Source organism: Salvelinus alpinus, chromosome 8, assembly GCF_045679555.1.
Source record: "Salvelinus alpinus chromosome 8, SLU_Salpinus.1, whole genome shotgun sequence".
In the NCBI taxonomy this organism is placed as follows: domain Eukaryota; kingdom Metazoa; phylum Chordata; class Actinopteri; order Salmoniformes; family Salmonidae; genus Salvelinus; species Salvelinus alpinus.
The window spans coordinates 28453029-28472792 of NC_092093.1; the positions used below are offsets into that span (position 1 = coordinate 28453029).

Consider the following 19764-nt stretch of genomic DNA (forward strand, 5'->3'; position numbering starts at 1 on the left):
ACCCCTGTAACTGCCATTTCCTGCAATCTAGAACACAAAAATAGCCATTAGGGTGTGGTGTCTGGCCTTAAATTATAACAAATAAAGTAAAAAAATATATATATCTACACATACACTACTGTTCAAAAGTTTGGCGTCACTTAGAAATGTCCTTGTTTTTGAAAGAAAAGCACATTTTATGTCCATTAAAATAACATCAAATTAATCAGAAATGCAGTGTAGACATTGTTAATGTTGTAAATGACTATTGTAGCTAGAAACCGATGATTTTTTAAAATGGAATATCTACATAGGTGTACTGAGGCCCATTATCAGCAACCATCACTCCTGTGTTCCAATGGCACGTTGTGTTAGCTAATCCAAATGTATAATTTTAAAAGGCTAGTTGATCATTAGAAAATCCTTTTGCAATTATGTTAGCACAGCTGAAAACTGTTGTTCTGATTAAAGAAGTAATAAAACTGGCCTTTAGACTAGTTGAGTATCTGGAGCATCAGCATTTGTGGGTTCGATTACAGGCTCAAAATGGTCAGAAACAAAGAACTTTCTTCTGGAACTTGTCAGTCTATTCTTATTCTGAGAAATGAAGTCTATTCCATGCGAGAAAATGCCCAAAAAATCGAAGATCTCGTACAACGCTGTGTACTACTCCCTTCACAGAACAGCGCAAACTTGCTCTAACCAGAATAGAAAGAGGAGTGGGAGGCCCCGGTGCACAACTGAGTAAGAGGACAAGTACATTAGAGTGTCTAGTCTGAGAAACAGACGCCTCACAAGTCCTCAACTGGCAGCTTCATTAAATAGTATCCGCAAAACACCAGTCCCAACATCAACAGTGAAGAGGCGACTCCGGGATGCTGAGTTCCTCTGTCCAATTTCTGTGTTCTTTTGCCCATCTTAATCTTTTCTTTGTATTGGCCAGTCTGAGATATGGATTTTTCTTTGCAACTCTGCCTAGAAGGCCAGCATCCCGGAGTCGCCTCTTCACTTTTGACGTTGAGACTGGTGTTTGGCGTACATACACAGTGCATTCGAAAAGTATTCAGACCCCTTGACTTTTATCAGATTTTGTTACATAACAGCCTAAATCTAAAATGGATTAAATTGTTTCCCCCCCTCATCAATCTACACACAATACATCATAATGACAAAGCAAAAACAGGTTTTTAGAATTTTTAGCAAATATATAAAAAATACAAAACTGAAATATAACATTTACATAAGTTTCAGACCCTTTCATCAGTACTTTGTTGAAGCACCTCTGGCAGTGATTACAGCCTCGAGTCTTCTTGGGTATAAAACTACAAGCTTGCTAGACCTATAATAGGGGAGTTTCTCCCATTCTCTGCAGATCCTCTCAAGCTCTGTCAGGTTGGATGGGGAGCGTCGCTGCACAGCTATTTTCAGGTCTCTCCAGAGATGTTCGATCGGGTTCAAGTCCAGGCTCTGGCTGGTCCACTCAAGGACATTCAGAGATTCGACCCGAAGCCACTCCTGCATTGTCTTGGCTTCGCCCCAGTCTGCCCTGAGCACTTTGGAGCCTGACTAGTTTCCCAGTCCCTGCCGCTGAAAAACATCCCCATAGCATGATGCTTCCACCACCATGCTTCACCGTAGCGATGGTGCCAGGTTTCCTCCAGACGTGACGCTTGGCATTCAGGGCAAAGAGTTCATTCTTGGTTTCATCAGACCAGAGAATCTTGTGTCTCATGGTCTGAGAGTCCTTTAGGTGCCTTTTGGCAAACTCCAAGTGGGCTGTCATGTGCCTGATTGGTGGATTGCTGCAGAGATGGTTGTCCTTCTGGAAGATTCTCCCATCTCTACAGAGGAACTCTGGAGATCTGTCAGAGTGTCCATCGGGTTCTTGGTTACCTCCCTGACCAGGCTCTTCTCCCCTGATTGCTCAGTTTGGCCATGCAGCTAGCTCTAGGAAGAGTCTTGATGGTTCCACACTTCTTCCATTTAAGAATGATGAAGACCACTGTGTTCTTGGGGACCTACAATGCTCCAGAAATGTTTTGGTACCCTTCCCCAGATCTGAGCCTTGACACAATTTTGTCTCGGAGCTCTACGGACAATTCCTTCGACCTCATGGCTTGGTTTTTGCTCTGACATGAACTGTCAACTGTGGTATGGGACCTTCTATAGACAGGTGTGTGCCTTTCCAAATCATGTCCAATCAATTCAATTTTCCACAGGTGGACTCCAATCAAGTTGTAGAAACATCTCAAGGATGTTCAATGGAAACAGGATGCACCTGAGCTCAATTTTGAGTCTCGTAGCAAATGAGAATTTGGTTTGGTCCCCCAAAAAGTGACATATTGCAGCTTTAATTTTCCGTAGTGGCCAGTCCACAAGGTGGTGCAGTGCCGCTCTTACATTCTTTGGGGGAGAACTCTGCCACGTTTGTTGTCAAACATTTTTTTAAGCGAGGCGCATTTAGCAAGTCGTTTTCCCCCGGCCTTCCTGCAAACCACAGACTGAAATATATTTTACACTGGAGCCATTTAATGCTTTCCTTAATCATTTACTTACTTTGTGTATTTCGTTATTTATCTCCAACTCCACAGCATACAAAATAAAATATAAATATTGCAGTTACTCATGTCAGCTCCTCTTTATGGTAGCAAGTAGTTACGGAGAGGTTCATTTGTGTACAACTATATTTTTGCTTACATCTTTTCGCATGGAAATTTCCTACCGAATTGAGTTAGATCCTTGTAGAGAAATGACATTAGAGAAATGTCTTCTGTGGCTGTGAGAGATTAGGTTTATACTCGTATCAGGTGCCGGTGTGCGCACAGCAAACTCCATCCACGCACATTAGGCAGTTGGGTTGGCGAGGTGTGGCACATTAGGCAGTTGGGTGGGCGAGGTGTGGCACATTAGGCAGTTGGGTTGGCGAGGTGTGGCACATTAAGCAGTTGGGTGGGCGAGGTGTGGCACATTAGGCAGTTGGGTGGGCGAGGTGTGGCACATTAGGCAGTTGGGTGGGCGAGGTGTGGCACATTAGGCAGTTGGGTGGGCGAGGTGTGGCACATTAGGCAGTTGGGTGGGCGAGGTGTGGCACATTAGGCAGTTGGGTGGGCGAGGTGTGGCAAAGGATATCATTGCAGCCATTTGGATGCATTCGCTGGTATCTGTGGCTTTCGTAAAAAAAAATATATATTCCGTGTCTGAATAAAGAGCTGATGTTCCTCAGCCACTGTATTTAGTAAATAGGTCCCTCTTGTTCTGTGATGACAGGTTTGAATTACAGGCCGACGTTGAGTTGCTCTCAGTTCCAATCCCCTGTACAGTAGTATTGTGTCTCCAGAGAGATTGGAGATAGAAAGATAAGAGGGAAGGATAAGCCTGGCTGTCTGGTACACAGTCTCCGAGTCCCTGGCTGGCCCCAGATGTTCAGGGCTTTGGGCCTCTCCTTTTCCCCTCGTGTTCAGGGCTTTGGGCCTCTCCTTTTCCCCTTGTGTTCAGGGCTTTGGGCCTCTCCTTTTACCCTCGTATTCAGGGCTTTGGGCCTCTCCTTTTACCCTCGTGTTGGAGCACGGTGCGCCACAGAATCCCTCCTCACATGGAGGGAGAGGCTTTTTAATGCCTCGGTAATTTGAGGGTACGCAGTCAGACAAGATCGTGTCAAATATCAGTTTGATCTCAAAGGCTGTGATCCGTGAGATTAGGCAGGGGATTACGTGTATGATTACAGCACTTGGCCATTACGCCCTGCTTTATAGAGGCCCCCTCCTCCTCCCCCTCCCGATAAGGTTGCACTGGAGTTTCTTCCTCAGGCATTTCAGGCCTTTGTGTGTTTGTCCAAGAACTATACATTTAGGAACTACAGTATTTAACTCCTGTTGAGATACATGGAAAGTATTAATCCACCCATTGTAAGATTATAGTCTTTCTTTCTGTGTGTATGTGTTTTACTCTGAGAAGTAAATGGACTTATCCTTGAATGTCATGACCAAAATCCACTATTAAGGAAAAGGCCAGCTCAGCAGATCTGTTGAGTAGATGAAGGATCTCTCTGTCTGGGTCTGTGAAATGCATTAAGATTGGCAGTGTCTGAATGGTAAGATTATCCTTCATGGTGACTTTGTTTTTTTATGATTTGAGGATCAGGGGGAAACAGTCAGAGCAGAGGATGAGTCTGAGTCTGAGTCTGTGAACTTGAAGTCAGTCAGTCAGTCAGTCAGGCGTTTGACTGCAGTTAGCCTCATCTCAATAGGTTTTCAGGCATTGATTTCTTCCAAGCCTGTAATTGTCTTGATAGAACACTCTCAAGGCACCTTTCAGCTCCTGCTGCTCTCCCAGAGAGAGAGCGAGAGAGCTGCATCTACCTGTGCTGCCGAGACTGGCCTGACCTTCCAAGGCTGAACAACCCCCAAAGAGCCCGCTGACACTGAACTATTCAGGGTCATGTCATGTTTTTAACCTCTTCCTTCACACTCCACTCACCCGTGGAGGGGTTTTGCCCGTGCGTTGCTTCCTGCTACAGTACATTCATGTTATTGTAGCGGCCACAAGTTTGGATTGGTTTCATGCTTTCTCAGATAGCAGGCATATTTTTATTATCTCACGCGTGTTTGATTTTGTACCAAGTACCATTTTTTGTTTCCATGGTGTGCAGGAAAACATATAAAAACATGACACCTCATCCAGCTGGAATGTTTCATCATATTGGATGAATTTAAAAATTTCTATCAGTTGAATACGCGATTATGACTAGGGGGCATATATGGAAACATGCAGAAAAGCCTTGATATGAATGCATAGACCCTCTTTTTTTTAATCACGCCTCAGATATCTTTCACCCAGTGAGAGATCATTTTTGGAGACATTAACTAATATGCCAAGCTGTCTGACAGCTGCAAGCCCCGACCGGCCAGGCGGCCTGAAATTGATCTTTGTGCTATGGATTTCAGGGTGTCAGTTTGACAAGGCTTTGCACATTATAAAGAATAACAACTGTTTGCTATGCCTGCTGCGGTCTGAGGGGGCCTGGAGTCCTGGACCTCGATGTGAACCCCTGTGAAGTAGCGGCAGGGCTCTTCACGCTACCGTTTTATCCATTTGGCCCATTAACCACTGTACAGAGACATCCATCACGCCCAGCCTCAGCCTTGACTGATGAAGAAGCACCCTGGTGTCTCTGGGGAAATCAGGGGAAAGGAGAGATGAGCACTGCCTGCCACAGAAAGACACAAAATATGAGGGAAGAAGGGAGGGAACCACCCAGTTTGCTTCCAGAGCCTTCCATTGGCTTCTTAGAACAGGTCTGCATCTATGTGGAGTGAGTTAAGCACAGGCAGTAGTCTAATACACCACAGCACACCCTCCAGCCTGTTCCTGATCAACGTGTGTGTGTGTGTGTGTGTGTGCGCGTGTGTGTGTGTGTGTCAAGGATTTAGCCTGCTACATGAGTACAGGGAGGAGCTCCACTGACAGACAGGTCAACACTACCCTGTTTCTGCCCTCAGGGTTGCTATGTTGTACATAGTGCTTTTACCCCATGCACACCTTTACCCAGGATCAACCGAATTGGGCCAAAATGCTTTTTTCTTCCCCCCCCGGTACAATTTATCACCTGCTTTAACACTGAGACACTTCTGCCTGTTGTAAAACTTGAGAAATGGGACCCTCCTGGCCTCTTCGGCAGTTAATTTGCTGGTGAAGGAGACAATCTGGGTCTCTTAGAAGCTTGTAAGCCGCTTTTGTTGATGTTAAACGTTTTCACCTAAAGAAACCCAACTTAATGCTCTCATCCACGGGTTAGGGGGTGAGAGGGATTCGGGGGGGGGGGGGGGGGGGGCAGCTGACTCCCGTACCTGCACGTATGGAAAATAACAGGAGGGGTGAGCTCCCAGTGCCCCTGCTCCAGACTGTGCTCCAGTCCATGCTCTATACTGTATGGCCCTTGAGCATGGGGCAAAGCAAAGCTCATAAAGGTACCCACCCAAGCCATACTATCCTATAAACCAGGATCAAAGCTGGATCTGAACAGCACTCTGTCATAACTTCAAATTTGGTTGCTCTTTTTTCTTTCTTCTTCTGGTAGAGAGAGAGCAGTTAGAGAGAGCAGTTAGTGAGGCTTCATTACTGGTCCTCCCACGGCTGACTCAGCTCCCTGGGGGAATAGGCCTAATGGAAGATTTGATAACTTTTGTAATGCTTTATTAATAGTTACTAGCATGTAATATGATCCCGTATAATGCCCTTTTAACACCCTGTCCAAATGGTATTTAAGTTGAAGGCACAATCCCTCACTCATGTATGTGCAGAATTGCATTGTATATTTCGTTTATAATGGACCTTCATCTATGGTTCCAATAGTGACTCCCCTATATTTGTTCTCATAGTTGTTCAAAACCAGTCTTGAGAATACACTGTATTATTCTTCCTGGATTCAATTAATATTCAAACATTTAATATAACTGCATGCAGCTTGGTGTACTTACGTCATTCTGATATACTGTAGATGTGAAGGTTCTTATGAATCACTTAGTTTTTTTCTCTTAATTTCTTCAGCCTCTGCCCACTTGGTGAACATAGCTAATGGTTGGAATTTTCCAGCTCGGCCACCACCCCCATCCTCACACTCACTCTCAGCTCAGGGAGGACAGGTCAGACTTCATTACTGGCCTCTAACTGACGCTCAGCCCCAACAGCCGCTGGCCCTGGTCTGCAACTCACCAGACGGCTGTGTCACCAGACACTTCCAAGATGTCACAGCGCCGTCTCGCCAAACCCTCTTTGTCAAGAGCTGCGGTTAGAGCTGGAGAGCCTTCAGACACTGTGGCCTTAGATGGCCAGGAGAGAGCAGAGAACATGGATAGAATAGTATAAAGAGGAGGTGGGAGGGATGAACATGTATCTCTTTACACAAAAGATACCCTGATATCTCTGTGAGATCAGTCCCAGGACAACAAACGGGTGTGCTGGATCAAAGAGACCCAGGCAGGAGCTAGAGGCACCGCTGTGCTTGAAACTGGATATTGTAGGTAAACAAAGAGGAATATGTGGTGCTTGGGCTTTTTACATGAGTTTACCTTTCTGTCTAGACATGTATGCACCTTATCACGTATCAAGTCTTAATGGAGGGCGTACCTTGAAATTGGGCCAAATGATGAGTAAATAAGAATTTGCCTAGTTAAATAAAGGTTAAATAATTTTTTTAAATAAAAAATGAGGGGGAGGTTTACTCTCAAAATGGCTGCCACTACAGGCAGGGAACTCTAGCCTGGTTACCATTCTGTTTAACTGCTCTAGCTAGCATGACAACTGCAACAGAGTTGGCTAAAGCAGCAACAGTATGTCAACTAGGGGTGGGCAGCTCATGTCAATCATGCGAAACTCCCAGATCTCCTTACCAAGCAGCTTCCAGGACTTAATAAGTTGTCTTCATAAAGGCACTGGGAGAGGACTTGATGGGTCAGCACAGCTGCTTGCCGTTGGTTCCGCTCCTTGACTTTGTGCAGTAGAGGAATCCCCGGTCATGCAAGAAGCAAATGGTAACACAGCCTCCCGTCTTGCAGAAGCCCGGTCCTCAAGGTCTGAATGCGGATGTTGGATGTGATGGGTTGGGGCTGGTTGGGCTGGCAGCTGAAAGCCATTGGTTCCACTGCTGGAGGTCTTGTGCAGCCTCTTGTACCGAATGTGTTCAGCAATAGAGACTTTGACCTGTTGTTCTGCTACAGGAATAGGCCAACATACAACAAAATTCATCTAGTACTGCCTCCTGTTGGATCTGTGTCAAGACTGACATGAAGTCCATCATCATGACTATGAAATTAAAGGTATTGGTGGTATATTGTAGGAATTATTGCTTAAACCGGTTAAACTGCTCATCATGGATCTAGTCTATTGAGCAAATAACTTATGAACACCATAAGCAACTACATTAATAATTCATGACATGGACATACTTATTGACATAATGACTTGGTAATGGTAATTCGCCCTGCTCGGCCTAGTTGACAATGTCTGTTGGTTAGCTCAGTGCAGGGTTGGTGAAAGCATGTGCAATACCCATACATTCTTTGGGGTTGGTTCTGAAGCCCCTGGACTCAGGGGGTTAAGCTGGTTGCTATAAAGGGAGCGAGGCCACAGGATAATAAAGACATCTCTTGGACAGCTTGTAACTATTGGCTACAGTGTTGAAATCTGGCCTGTATGTCTGGAATTCGCACACGCCCATATTTCAATCCCAAGAATGTGGAGATGGCAGCTGTGACCTCCAGACCCGATGCACTGGCTGATGTAGCTGTCCATTTCCCTTCTACAAACACACAAACAAACTGTGCATTGACTTATTATCCAGCAATAACCTCTTATTCAGACTCACGTTTTCTCATACACGCTTGCATCCAGAGGCCTTGTTCTCTCCCCAAAATAACTATCAGAGACCTGTGCTGTGTAGATAGCTTGTAAATACAGTTTTACGAGCTTATAAGAATTAATACTGTACCTCATAAATCTATTTAAGGTGTACAATGGAAGTTGATGAGCCCTGACTTTGGTGGCTACTCCCTGATGATCAATACTTTTTAAAACTCAACATTTCACTGCTGTATGTTATGCCTATGATATCGTGCTGATATTTGTATTTCACCCTCAAGCCACTCTTACAATTCCATAACTTGAACAAGACTCTTAATTGTGTGCAGTGTTCCAGTGAGTTTTAATCACAGGAGCAAATAATTGAGACTTGACAGTAATTGGGCTGACTTGAGCACTTCATGCAGCCCCTTATTACAGAATATATGCTGTGTCTGTTAGCAGTTTTCCCTCCTCAGCTCTGTAACCCCTGACCCCTCTCTCTCCTCCCTTCACTCCACCACACGTCAACATGGCCACCACAGCCTGACCTGGCTGCTGCTCCCAAGTAACTTTATTAATTAACCCTGTGGTCCATAAACATTCCCCTTTCGGGTAAATAGAATAACATTTAGGAAGGGTAGCTGTTGTAAGTTTGTGGAAGAATTGTGGGAGTTTGTTTGAAGGGGACTGGGATCAGAGGAGGGGAGGAAACCTGACTCTGTGGGTTGTCATCCTGCTGGATTTAGAGCCTGTGATCATCAGTCAACGGATTTCTCCTCCCCACCCCAGCACCTCCTCTCTTCTCCTTTAGCGGGTTTTTTCCCAAGGACATTAGTCTGCGTTTTTTCACGTTACTATCATTGACAGATTGGAAAAAAGAGAATTGAGACACAAAGCTGATATTTTTAATGCCAACTTCAATTCATATTCTAGGCTTATACTTTTTTTTTAAGAGAAAAAAGATTGAAAAGTTTGCTTCATGCAAAAAACATGCTGAAATAGAATCTGAGGATTCTGATGTCTGTCGTAAATCCAAAGTATAGGGCTACCTCTGTTTTAGATATCTTCTTATTCGTCTGAAATGTGGTCAGGGTTCGGAAAGTTGCAAATAGAGCCAAAACAGATCGCGCAAATAAATGGCTCCACGAGTAAAGATGCTTTATGAATCCAGTTCAACAATTTACAATAACTCTCCTTCGTTCGAATTCCGAATTCCGAATTCCGCCGTTCGAGGCCCGTACATGGAAACTAACAGACAGCATAGAATAAATTAAGTTACAGATTTTTCCTTGGCAAACAATGCTAACTTAAGGTAGGGGGAATGTGTTTTTCATTTGGCATTGTTAGTATCAGGCTCTCGTATTTTAAAAGGTTAAATCCCTGTCTACTTGAATGCAAAAAAAATAGCAAAGAGCTTCACTCCAAGTTGGTAGTGTTAATGGGACTCAACTTGTGTCTACAATATGATGATTGTTCAAAGCCTTTGCCGTACAACATCTGGTTGTCGTATTAACATGTCCAGCTAACTTTAAAGTGGATTTACTGCCTCCCCAGAAGTTACCCTGTGGTGAAAAATTCCTGCCAATAGCTTTTGTTCATCTGTGCTTCACAGTGCCATGGCAACCACTAATTATAGCATTCCATGGATTCCCTTTTTAAAGGGGAGAAGGAGGAAAAATACAGCCACCTCCTGGCACCTGTGTGCGTGCACTGTGATTGGCTAATGCAGAGAATCGTCTGAGCTCACTTCCCTGTTTGGGATACTGATTTCCTTGTTTACGTTTCTTGTGTAATCTTACCTTGTCCATGATGTGGGCTGTGAGGCCTGTGCCAAATTGTGACCGTGGTAGTGCAATACTCATGCAGGTTGCAGTGAATAGAAGATGAGAATGAGGATGAACATGTCAAGGTTGCAGTGTAAAGTAATAATGTCTATCGTCCCTAGGACATAATGTTAGGACAGTCTGTACACAGTTCTAGAGATTTCATAGCCACCAGCCTGTGTGTATGTGATCATGTGAGTCTGTCACTGCCATTCGCTGTCAGTTTGACCAGTCAGAGTATATACTGAGTTTACATAACATTAGGAGCACCTCCCTAATATTGCGAGTCACCCCCTTTTGCCTTCCAACAGCCTCAATCCGTCGGGGCATGGATTCTACAAGGTGTCGAAAGTGTTCCACAGGGAGGCTGGCCCATGTTGACTCCAATGCTTCCCACAGTTGTGTCAAGTTGGCTGGGAAACTGTTTAGTGTGAAAAGCCCACACTCAAACTGGTGCGACTGGCACCTACTACCATACCCCGTTCAAAGGCAATTAAATATTTTTTCTTGCCCATTCACCCTCTGAATGGCACACACACCCAAACCATGTCTCAATTTCCTCAAGGCTTAAAAATCCTTCTTTAACCTGTCTCCTCCCCTTCAGCTACACTGATTGAAGTGGATTTAACAAGTGACATCAATAAGGGATCATAGCTTTCACCTAGATTCACCTGGTCATGTTTCTAATGTTTTGGACACTTGTTTTTTATGGCATATGAAGACATCTCCACCTAGGGCTGGGCGGTATACTGTATTTTACGATATACCGGTATTGATGCACGGACCGGTTTGGGTTTTTACTTTACTTTCTATAACGGTATTTGAATGTTTGGTTTGTTAAATGTGATACGCTGTGTATAATGTCAATTTTTATAGTTTACTTCGCTACTTGAGTCAAATCTATCCATGCCGCTTTCCACACAGTCCTAGCCTGTGTGGATTTGCTGTTCCTTGACCACAAGACACTTGCATTAAGTCTGCATGGTCAATGCAGCGATTGCAACAATGTTGATGACAACGATGCTGTTTTCACTTTGCTTCTTAATATAAATTCACTAGCGTTCTATAATTACACTATTAGTTTGTGTTTCTTACATCTGCAAACAGCTAGTTTGTATTTTCTTAGCAAGTTGGGCCTAAATCTTGTTAGCCAGTAATTGTAGCCACTAATGCTAATCGCTAGCTAATAAATGTACAGAGTCAGAGCAAACGGAATTAGCTATACAGCCTGATACCAGTGATGGTGTAGACCTAAATCAGCATGTTGTTTGTGCAACAGTATCTTTTAAATCAAAGAGGAATACGTGACGCAACATAAGTTAGCTACATGAAGTAGCTAAGACAAAACAGTCAATGTAGCCACAGATTATAGGATCCCTAGGAAACACTTGTCAACACTTTGGTTCCTACCCTGTCACAATAACTCCTCCCTGGCATTTTCATTCGTTGTCATTTCTAACACTGTATTCAAAGTGCCCACTGTTATACAGTGCCTTCAGAAAATATTCACATCCCTTAACTTTTTCCACATTTTGTAACGTTAAAGCCTTATTCTAAAATTGATTAAATTGTTTTTTATTCCTCAATATACACACAATACCCCATAATGACAAAGGAAAAACAGGTTTTTAGACATTTTTGCAAATTTATAATAAAACAAACCCTGAAATATTACATTTACATAAGTATTCAGACCCTTTACTCAGTACTTTGTTGAAGCACCTTTAGCAGCGACTACAGGCTTCAGCCTTGAGTCTTCTTAGGTCTTCTCTGCAGTACCTCTCAAGCTCTGTCAGGTTAGATGGGGAGCGTTGCTGCACAGCTATTTTCATGTCTCTCCAGAGATGTTCGATCGTGTTCAAGTCCAGGGTCTGGCTGGGCCACTCCAGGAAATTCTGAGACTTGTCCCGAAGCCACTCCTGTGTTGTCTTGGCTGTGAGTTTAGGGTCGTTGTTCTGTTGGAAGGTGAATCTTCGCACCCAGTCTGAGGTCCTGAGCGCTCTGGAGCACGTTTTCATCAAGGATCTCTCTGTACTTTGCTCTGTTCATCTTTCCCTTGATCCTGACTAGTCTCCCAGTTCCTGCCTCTGAAAAACAGCCCCACAGCATGATGCTGACACCACCATGCTTCACCGTAGGAATGGTGCCAGGTTTCCTCCAGACATGACGCTTGGCATTCAGGCCGAAGAGTTCAATCTTGGTTTCATCAGACCAGAGAATCTTATTTGCCTTTTGGCAAACTCCGAGCAGACTGCCATGTGCCTTTTTTACTGAGGAGTGGCTTCAGTCTGGCCACTCTACCATAAAGGCCTGATTGGTGGAGTGCTGCAGAGATGGTTGTCCTTCTGGAAGGTTCTCCCATCTCCACAGAGGAACTCTGGAGCTCTATCAGAGTGTCCATCGGGCTCTTGGTCACCTCTCTGACCAAGGCCCTTCTCCCCCGATTGTTCAGTTTAGCCGGGCAGCCAACGTTAGGTTCCAAACTTATTCCATTTAAGAATGATGGAGGGAACTGTGTTCTTGGGGACCTTCAATCCTGCATAATTTTTTTGGTACCCTTCCCCAGATCTGTGCCTCGACACAATCCATAATCCTCTACGGACAATTCCTTCGACCTCATGACTTTTTGCTGTGACATGCACGGTCAACTCTGGGACCTTTTTATAGACAGTTGTGTGCCTTTCCAAATCATGTCCAATCAATTACATTTACCACAGGTGGACTCCAATCAAGTTGTAGAAACATCTCAAGGATTTTCAATGGAAAAAGGATGCACCTAAGCTACATTTCGAGTCTCATAGCAAAGGGTCTGAATACTTATATAAATAAGGTATTTCTGTTTTCTATTTTTAATACATTTGGTAACATTTCTAAAAACCAGTTTTCGCTTTGTCATTATCTGGTATTGTGTGTAGATTGCTGAGGATTTTTTATTTATTTAATCCATTTTAGAATAACGTTTAAAAAATGGGAAAAGTCAAGGAATACTTTCCGAAGGCACTGTATTCTAACTATAGAATAAGAATAATTGTTTTATTTATTTATTATTTATTGTTATTTATTATTCATTTATTGTTATTTGTTATTGTTATTTATGGTTTTATTTATTATGATAAAATGGCGCCGGGAAGAAATCAGTATCCCAATTATGCTATTATGTGTTTTTTTTCCGCGTTATTTGTAACTTATTTTGTACATAATATTTCTGCGACCGTATCTTATGGCAAAAAGAGCTTCTGGATATCAGGACAGCGATCACTCACCTCGGATTAGACAAAGAGTTTTTCTACAACAAGACATTCTTCAAACACCCCACAGGACCGACATCCCCGTTATTTGCAAGAGGAAGCGACGCAGGTACAGAGGACAAAGAGCCGGATGCCTGGTCAGGACCCGGAGAAGGCGACTGGGAAAGCTGCCGTTACCGTCAATACTACTCGCCAACGTGCAATCATTGGACAATAAATTAGACGAGGTACGATCATGAATATCCTACCAATGGGACATCAAAACTGTAATATCCTATGTTTCACGGAATCGTGGCTGAATGACGACATGGATATTCAGCTAGCGGGATATACGCTGCACCAGCAATATAGAACAGCACACTCCGGTAAGACGAGGGGGGGCGGTTTGTGCATATTTGTAAACAAATGCTGGTGCACGAAATCTAACGAGGTCTCTAGATTTTGCTCGCCTGAAGTAGAGTATATTGTGATAAATTTCAGGCCACACTACTTGCCTAGAGAGTTTTCAGCTATACTTTTCGTGGCTGTTTATTTACCACCACAGACAGATGCTGGCACTAAGACCGCACTCAATCAGCTGTGTAAGGAAATAAGCAAACAGGAAACCACTCACCCAGAGGCGGCGCTCCTAGTGGCCGGAGACTTTAATGCAGGGAAACTTAAATTAGTTCTACCAAATTTCTATCAACATGTTAAATGTGCAACCAGAGGGAAAAAAATTCTAGATCACCTGTACTCCACACACAGAGACGCGTACAAAGCTCTCCCTCGCCCTCCATTTGGTAAATCCGACCACAACTCTGTCCTCCTGATTCCTGCTTACAAGCAAAAATTAAAGCAGGAAGCACCAGTGACTGTGGACAGATGAAAAAGTGGACAGATGAAGCAGATGCTAAACTACAAGACTGTTTTGCTATCACAGAATGGAACATGTTCCGGGATTCTTTCGATGGCATTGAGGAGTACACCACATCAGTCACTGGCTTTATCAATAAGTGCATCGAGGACGTTGTCCCCACAGTGACTGTACGTACATACCCCAACCAGAAACCATGGATTACAGGCAACATTCGCACTGAGCTAAAGGGTAGAGCTGCCGCTTTCAAGGTGCGGGACTCTAACCCGGAACCTTAAAAGAAATCCTGCTATGCCCTGCGATGAACCATCAAACAGGCAAAGGGTCAATATAGGGCTAAGATTGAATCATACTACACCGGCTCCGACGCTCGTCTTATGTGGCAGGGCTTGCAAACTATTACAGACTACAAAGGGAAACACAGCTGCGAGCTGCCCTGTGACACGAGCCTACCAGACGAGCTAAATCATTTCTATGCTCGCTTCGAGGCAAGCAACACTGAGGCATGCATGAGAGCATCAGCTGTTCCGGACGACTGTGTGATCACACTCTCCGTAGCCGACGTGAGTAAGACTTTTAAACAGGTCAACATACACAAGGCTGCTGGGCCAGACGGATTACCAGAACGTGTGCTCCGGGCATGTGCTGACCAACTGGCAGGTGTCTTCACTGACATTTTCAACATGTCCCTCATTGAGTCTGTAATACCAACATGTTTCAAGCAGACCACCATAGTCCCTGTGCCAAAGATCACAAAGGCAACCTGCCTAAATGACTACAGACCCGTAGCACTCACGTCCGTAGCCATGAAGTGCTTTGAAAGGTTGGTAATGGCTCACATCAACACCATTATCCCAGAAACCCTAGACCCACTCTAATTTGCATACCGCCCAAACAGATCCACAGATGATGCAATCTCCATTGCACTCCACACTGCCCTTTCCCACCTGGACAAAAGGTACACTTATGTGAGAATGCTATTCATTGACTACAGTCCAGCGTTCAGCACCATAGTACCCTCAAAGCTCATCACTAAGCTAAGGATCCTGGGACTAAACACCTCCCTCTGCAACTGGATCCTGGACTTCCTGACGGGCCGCCCCCAGGTGGTGAGGGTAGGTAGCACAACATCTGCCACGCTGATCCTCAACACTGGAGCTCCACAGGGGTGCGTGCTCAGTCCCCTCCTGTACTCCCTGTTCACCCACGACTGCATGGCCAGGCACGACTCCAACACCATCATTTAGTTTGCAGACGACACACGACGTGACAGCCTATAGGGAGGAGGTCAAAGACCTGGCCATGTGTTGCCAGAATAACAACCTATCCCTCAATGTAACCAAAACTAAGGAGATGATTGTGGACTACAGGAAAAGGAGGACCGAGCACGCCCCCATTCTCATCGACGGGGCTGTAGTGGAGCAGGTTGAGAGCTTCAAGTTCTTCGGTGTCCACATCAACAACAAACTAGAATGGTCCAAACACACCAAGACAGTTGTGAAGAGGGCTCGACAAAGCCTATTCCCCCTCAGGAAACTAAAAAGATTTGGCATGGGTCCTGAGATCCTCAAAAGGTTCTACAGCTGCAACATCGAGAGCATCCTGACTGGTTGCGTCACTGCCTGGTACGGCAATTGCTCGGCCTCTGACCGCAAGGCACTACAGAGGGTAGTCCGTACGGCCCAGTACATCACTGTGGCTAAGCTGCCTGCCATCCAGGACCTCTACACCAGGCGGTGTCAGAGGAAGGCCCTAAAAATTATCAAAGACTCCAGCCACCCCAGTCATAGACTGTTCTCTCTACTACCGCATGGCAAGCGGTACCGGAGTGCCAAGTCTAGGACAAAAAGGCTTCTCAACAGTTTTTACCCCCAAGCCATAAGACTCCTGAACAGGTAATGAAATGGCTACCCAGACTATTTGCATTGTGTCTCCCCCCCAACCCCTCTTTTTACGCTGCTGCTACTCTCCGTTTATCATATATGCACAGTCACTTTAACTATACATTCATGTACATACTACCTCAATTGGGCCGACCAACCAGTGCTCCTGCACATTGGCTAACCGGGCTATCTGCATTGTGTCCCGCCACCCACCACCCCCTCTTTTACGCTACTGCTATTCTCTGTTCGTCATATATGCATAGTCACTTTAACCATATTTACATGTACATACTGCCTCAATCAGCCTGGCTAACCGGTGTCTGTATGTAGCCTCGCTACTTTTATAGCCTGTCTTTTTACTGTTGTTTTATTTCTTTACTTACCTATTGTTCACCTAACACCTTTTTTACACTATTGGTTAGAGCCTGTAAGTAAGCATTTCACTGTAAGGTCTACACCTGTTGTATTCGGCACGTGACAAATAAACTTTGATTTGATTTACTTCCATGATTCCAAAAGTGTCAAATAGCATTTGCAACATTTGGTTAAAAATTTGGCCTAGATTGTTTGCCCATATGGCAGTGTGGAAATGATCTCAAATGAGTACAGGAAATACAGAAATGTATGAAAATGCTGGAAATTCATTATGGATAACGTTGAATTGAACAGTATAAAACAATCAGAATGGAGAAAGACCCATTGAAATCACTTAGAATGTATGTGTTGATACCCCAGGATCACTCACTACTCATAAAGCAAATGTAGAACTTTTATTATTCAAAAACATAAAATATAGTAAAATACCGCCATACCATCCAATTCTTTTAAAATACCGTGATATGATATTTTGGCTATATCGCCCAGCCCTATCTCCGCCCCACCTCTACCCTCCCTCTCCCCATGTCCTCACCCTTCGGGCCTTGCTTTTATCTGTCCTGGGCCCTGTGTGATCCGGTGGCCGAATCTGATTCCCTCTGACTCGCGCTTGCACTCTGCGATCCGTAGGCTTCCCACTGATCTGGGAAGGTGCTGATGGGAAGTCCAGACACATCCGGAGCTGCTGAAAGCTTCTTTTGGCAACGGGGAAGCCCAGTGCTGATCCTCTCTGTCTGTGTTTATGGCACAAGAGAGATCACACTAATGGGACTCTAGTCCTCTAAAACTAATACCTGTACTGGTTCTTCATGCACTGCAGCACTGTGTGGGGCTTTGTAGGTTAGAAACACAAAGCAGACCTAAAAGAGATTGATATTGATGTTACTCTTGTCTAAACCGGTTAGTGTCAGAGATTCTTCAGGCACTACATGTGTGTGTGGTTTTTGAATACATTATCTAAAGAAAGATTGATTGTATTTTTTTTAATGAAACCAAAAGTTCACCAAAAAGAGGTCACTGTCCCCAGAGGGTATGTAAGTTTGAATAGAGCTAGTTGTTCCACACAAGGTGTGTGCTGCATTGCTGCTGAAAAACCTTTCATGAAAAAACATATTCCCCCTGCACGGATGCCGGGGCAAATCTGGTTTTGATTGGATTTTGCTTTGACTTCTAAATGTAAATCTGATTTATCTCTCTTTTGTTTTTCAGCCCTGCTAGGCCTTTTCGGTTCCCAAAAAGGTAAGATCTACCAAAAATAATTGTATTTTGTATTTTTTATTACGAAAGCTCTCCTCTCGCTCTCCTTGAGTCCATCAAAACCCTGCCGAGCTGTCATTCCTGTGTCGTGAATCATCAGAGTTATCGATGTGGAAAGGGCTCTGTGCCTGGAACCTGCTAACCACCTCCCATGCTCCTCTACAAGACATGCCTTCCCCTGAGTTTCCCTCAAGTCAGAACACTGAATATACTTAAATATCTACATGACGTTTTGACAAATTCAATAATGGCGTTTTAATGAGCACCTTATACTCTTTTGGATATTCTACTAGTGTATCAATGTACCCTTCTCTTTTCTGTTTGGTTATCAGTACATATAATATTCGTATAGTTATAAAGCCATCAGCTTTGTGCTTAATCAATACCTGACCTTCATCTCCAGCTATGCAGAGCTGATTGCAGATTGGCCAGTGGTGGTGCTGGGGGTGTGTACAGTTCTCATCGTCGTGTGTGCCCTGGTGGGTATTCTGGTGCCAGACCTGCCAGACTTCTCAGACCCCTTACTGGTGAGTAAGCCATGCAAATCGAAGGAAGGCACAAAACTTTCTGCATAGAAAATACTGGACTTTATTTTGATCAATATTGAAAACCTAGTGTTTCTGGCACACCAAAATCATTATATTGAGTGCATGTGAAGAGTCCAAGATGTCGAAGGTCAATTTCCTGGTGAACTAAATAGATGTCCTCTGTTTGTCTGTTTCTTCAGGGATTTGAGCCACGAGGCACGGCCATAGGCCAGCGATTAGTCACATGGAATAACATGGTGAAAAACACAGGGTACAAAGCAACCCTAGCTAACTACCCATTCAAGTATGCCGATGAGCAGGCGAAAAGGTAACAAAGCCGAACTCACAGATCCTGTCCATTTAATGTCATCCTTCTAACCCTTTAGTGACACATGTATTGATTCAACATCCCTGATGAAGGGGGCTGATCAGGATCAGGCCTCAGGCCATGAAATGTGGTGATGGATCCTGCTGACAGACAGAAACAGACAAGCACACACACTAAATCTCAATCCCATCCTGCAAGAGGATTGGTGGGGGAGATTGTTCAAGCCCCGGCCCATCTCCATTACTCATCTTGATCACTGGGGAGAGGGGGCTCCAGGGTCAGGCCTGTCAACAGGACTCTGCATCATTCTGCCTCGGCCACTCAGTCTCCTCTGACAGACTCCTGATTAAAGGAAGAATGTCTCTGTCAGATGATGTGTCCCCGAAACCCCTGCTCATCACAATGATCTGGCTATTATAATGATTATAAAAATAAAGATTGCAATGTGATAGTGATCACTAAACCGATTATGATATAATCACTGGCTTTGTAATCGCTTAAACGGGTCGGTCTAAACCCGTTTCCTTAATTTGTTTTAAGAATGACCTTTCAGTACTCTTTGGTTACCATGTGCAAATCTCTGCTGTGTGTTTGCTTTAAGCGGATTCAGTCTCATTCTGTCATATGGATCTTCAGAATTGATAGGAAACTTAATTGTAATGTATGAAGTGTTAACAGTGCAATCACACCATTACTTTTGTATTCCAGTCACCAAGAGGACAGGTGGGCTGAAGATCACTTTGACAGAGATAAAAGACAAGCTGACTGGGACTTCAGTAAAGACAGTTTCTTCTGTGATGTCCCAGGTACAAACTCATCACGCTTCTCCTGTTTCAAGTGTTTGTCTAGTAAGTGTTTGACTGACAATGTTTAACTGCGATGAAATGCTAACCGGATGCTCTTAATGTATGTGCAGGTGACAGATACTCCAGATTAGTATTCACATCTGCAGAGGGGAAGAACCTTTGGAATATACAAGCAATTAAATCCATGTGCAATTTGGACAATACACGGGTAAGTGGAACAGCACTGTTGATGATGTGCCTCAGCATTTGCTCATGTCAAATTGTGCCATGTTAATAATTTTTAAATGCGTGAACTAAGCCCCATCATATTAGAAATTGTATGTTGGGAGTCTATGCTGCCTCAGG

The 19764-nt window shown here is 44.2% G+C and overlaps 1 protein-coding gene across 3 annotated transcripts in view; it reads left to right on the forward strand.

The window, feature by feature from the left end:
* LOC139582866 (protein dispatched homolog 1-like) overlaps nucleotides 1-19764 on the forward strand; it is a 74621-nt gene that overhangs the window by 49930 nt on the left and 4927 nt on the right. For all 3 annotated transcript variants that reach the window (XM_071413276.1, XM_071413273.1, XM_071413274.1), the window contains 5 exons: nucleotides 17711-17740; nucleotides 18162-18285; nucleotides 18486-18613; nucleotides 19322-19419; nucleotides 19530-19627. In XM_071413276.1, coding sequence (XP_071269377.1) covers nucleotides 17711-17740; nucleotides 18162-18285; nucleotides 18486-18613; nucleotides 19322-19419; nucleotides 19530-19627 — 478 coding nt within the window. The remainder of the gene's footprint in view (nucleotides 1-17710; nucleotides 17741-18161; nucleotides 18286-18485; nucleotides 18614-19321; nucleotides 19420-19529; nucleotides 19628-19764) is intronic.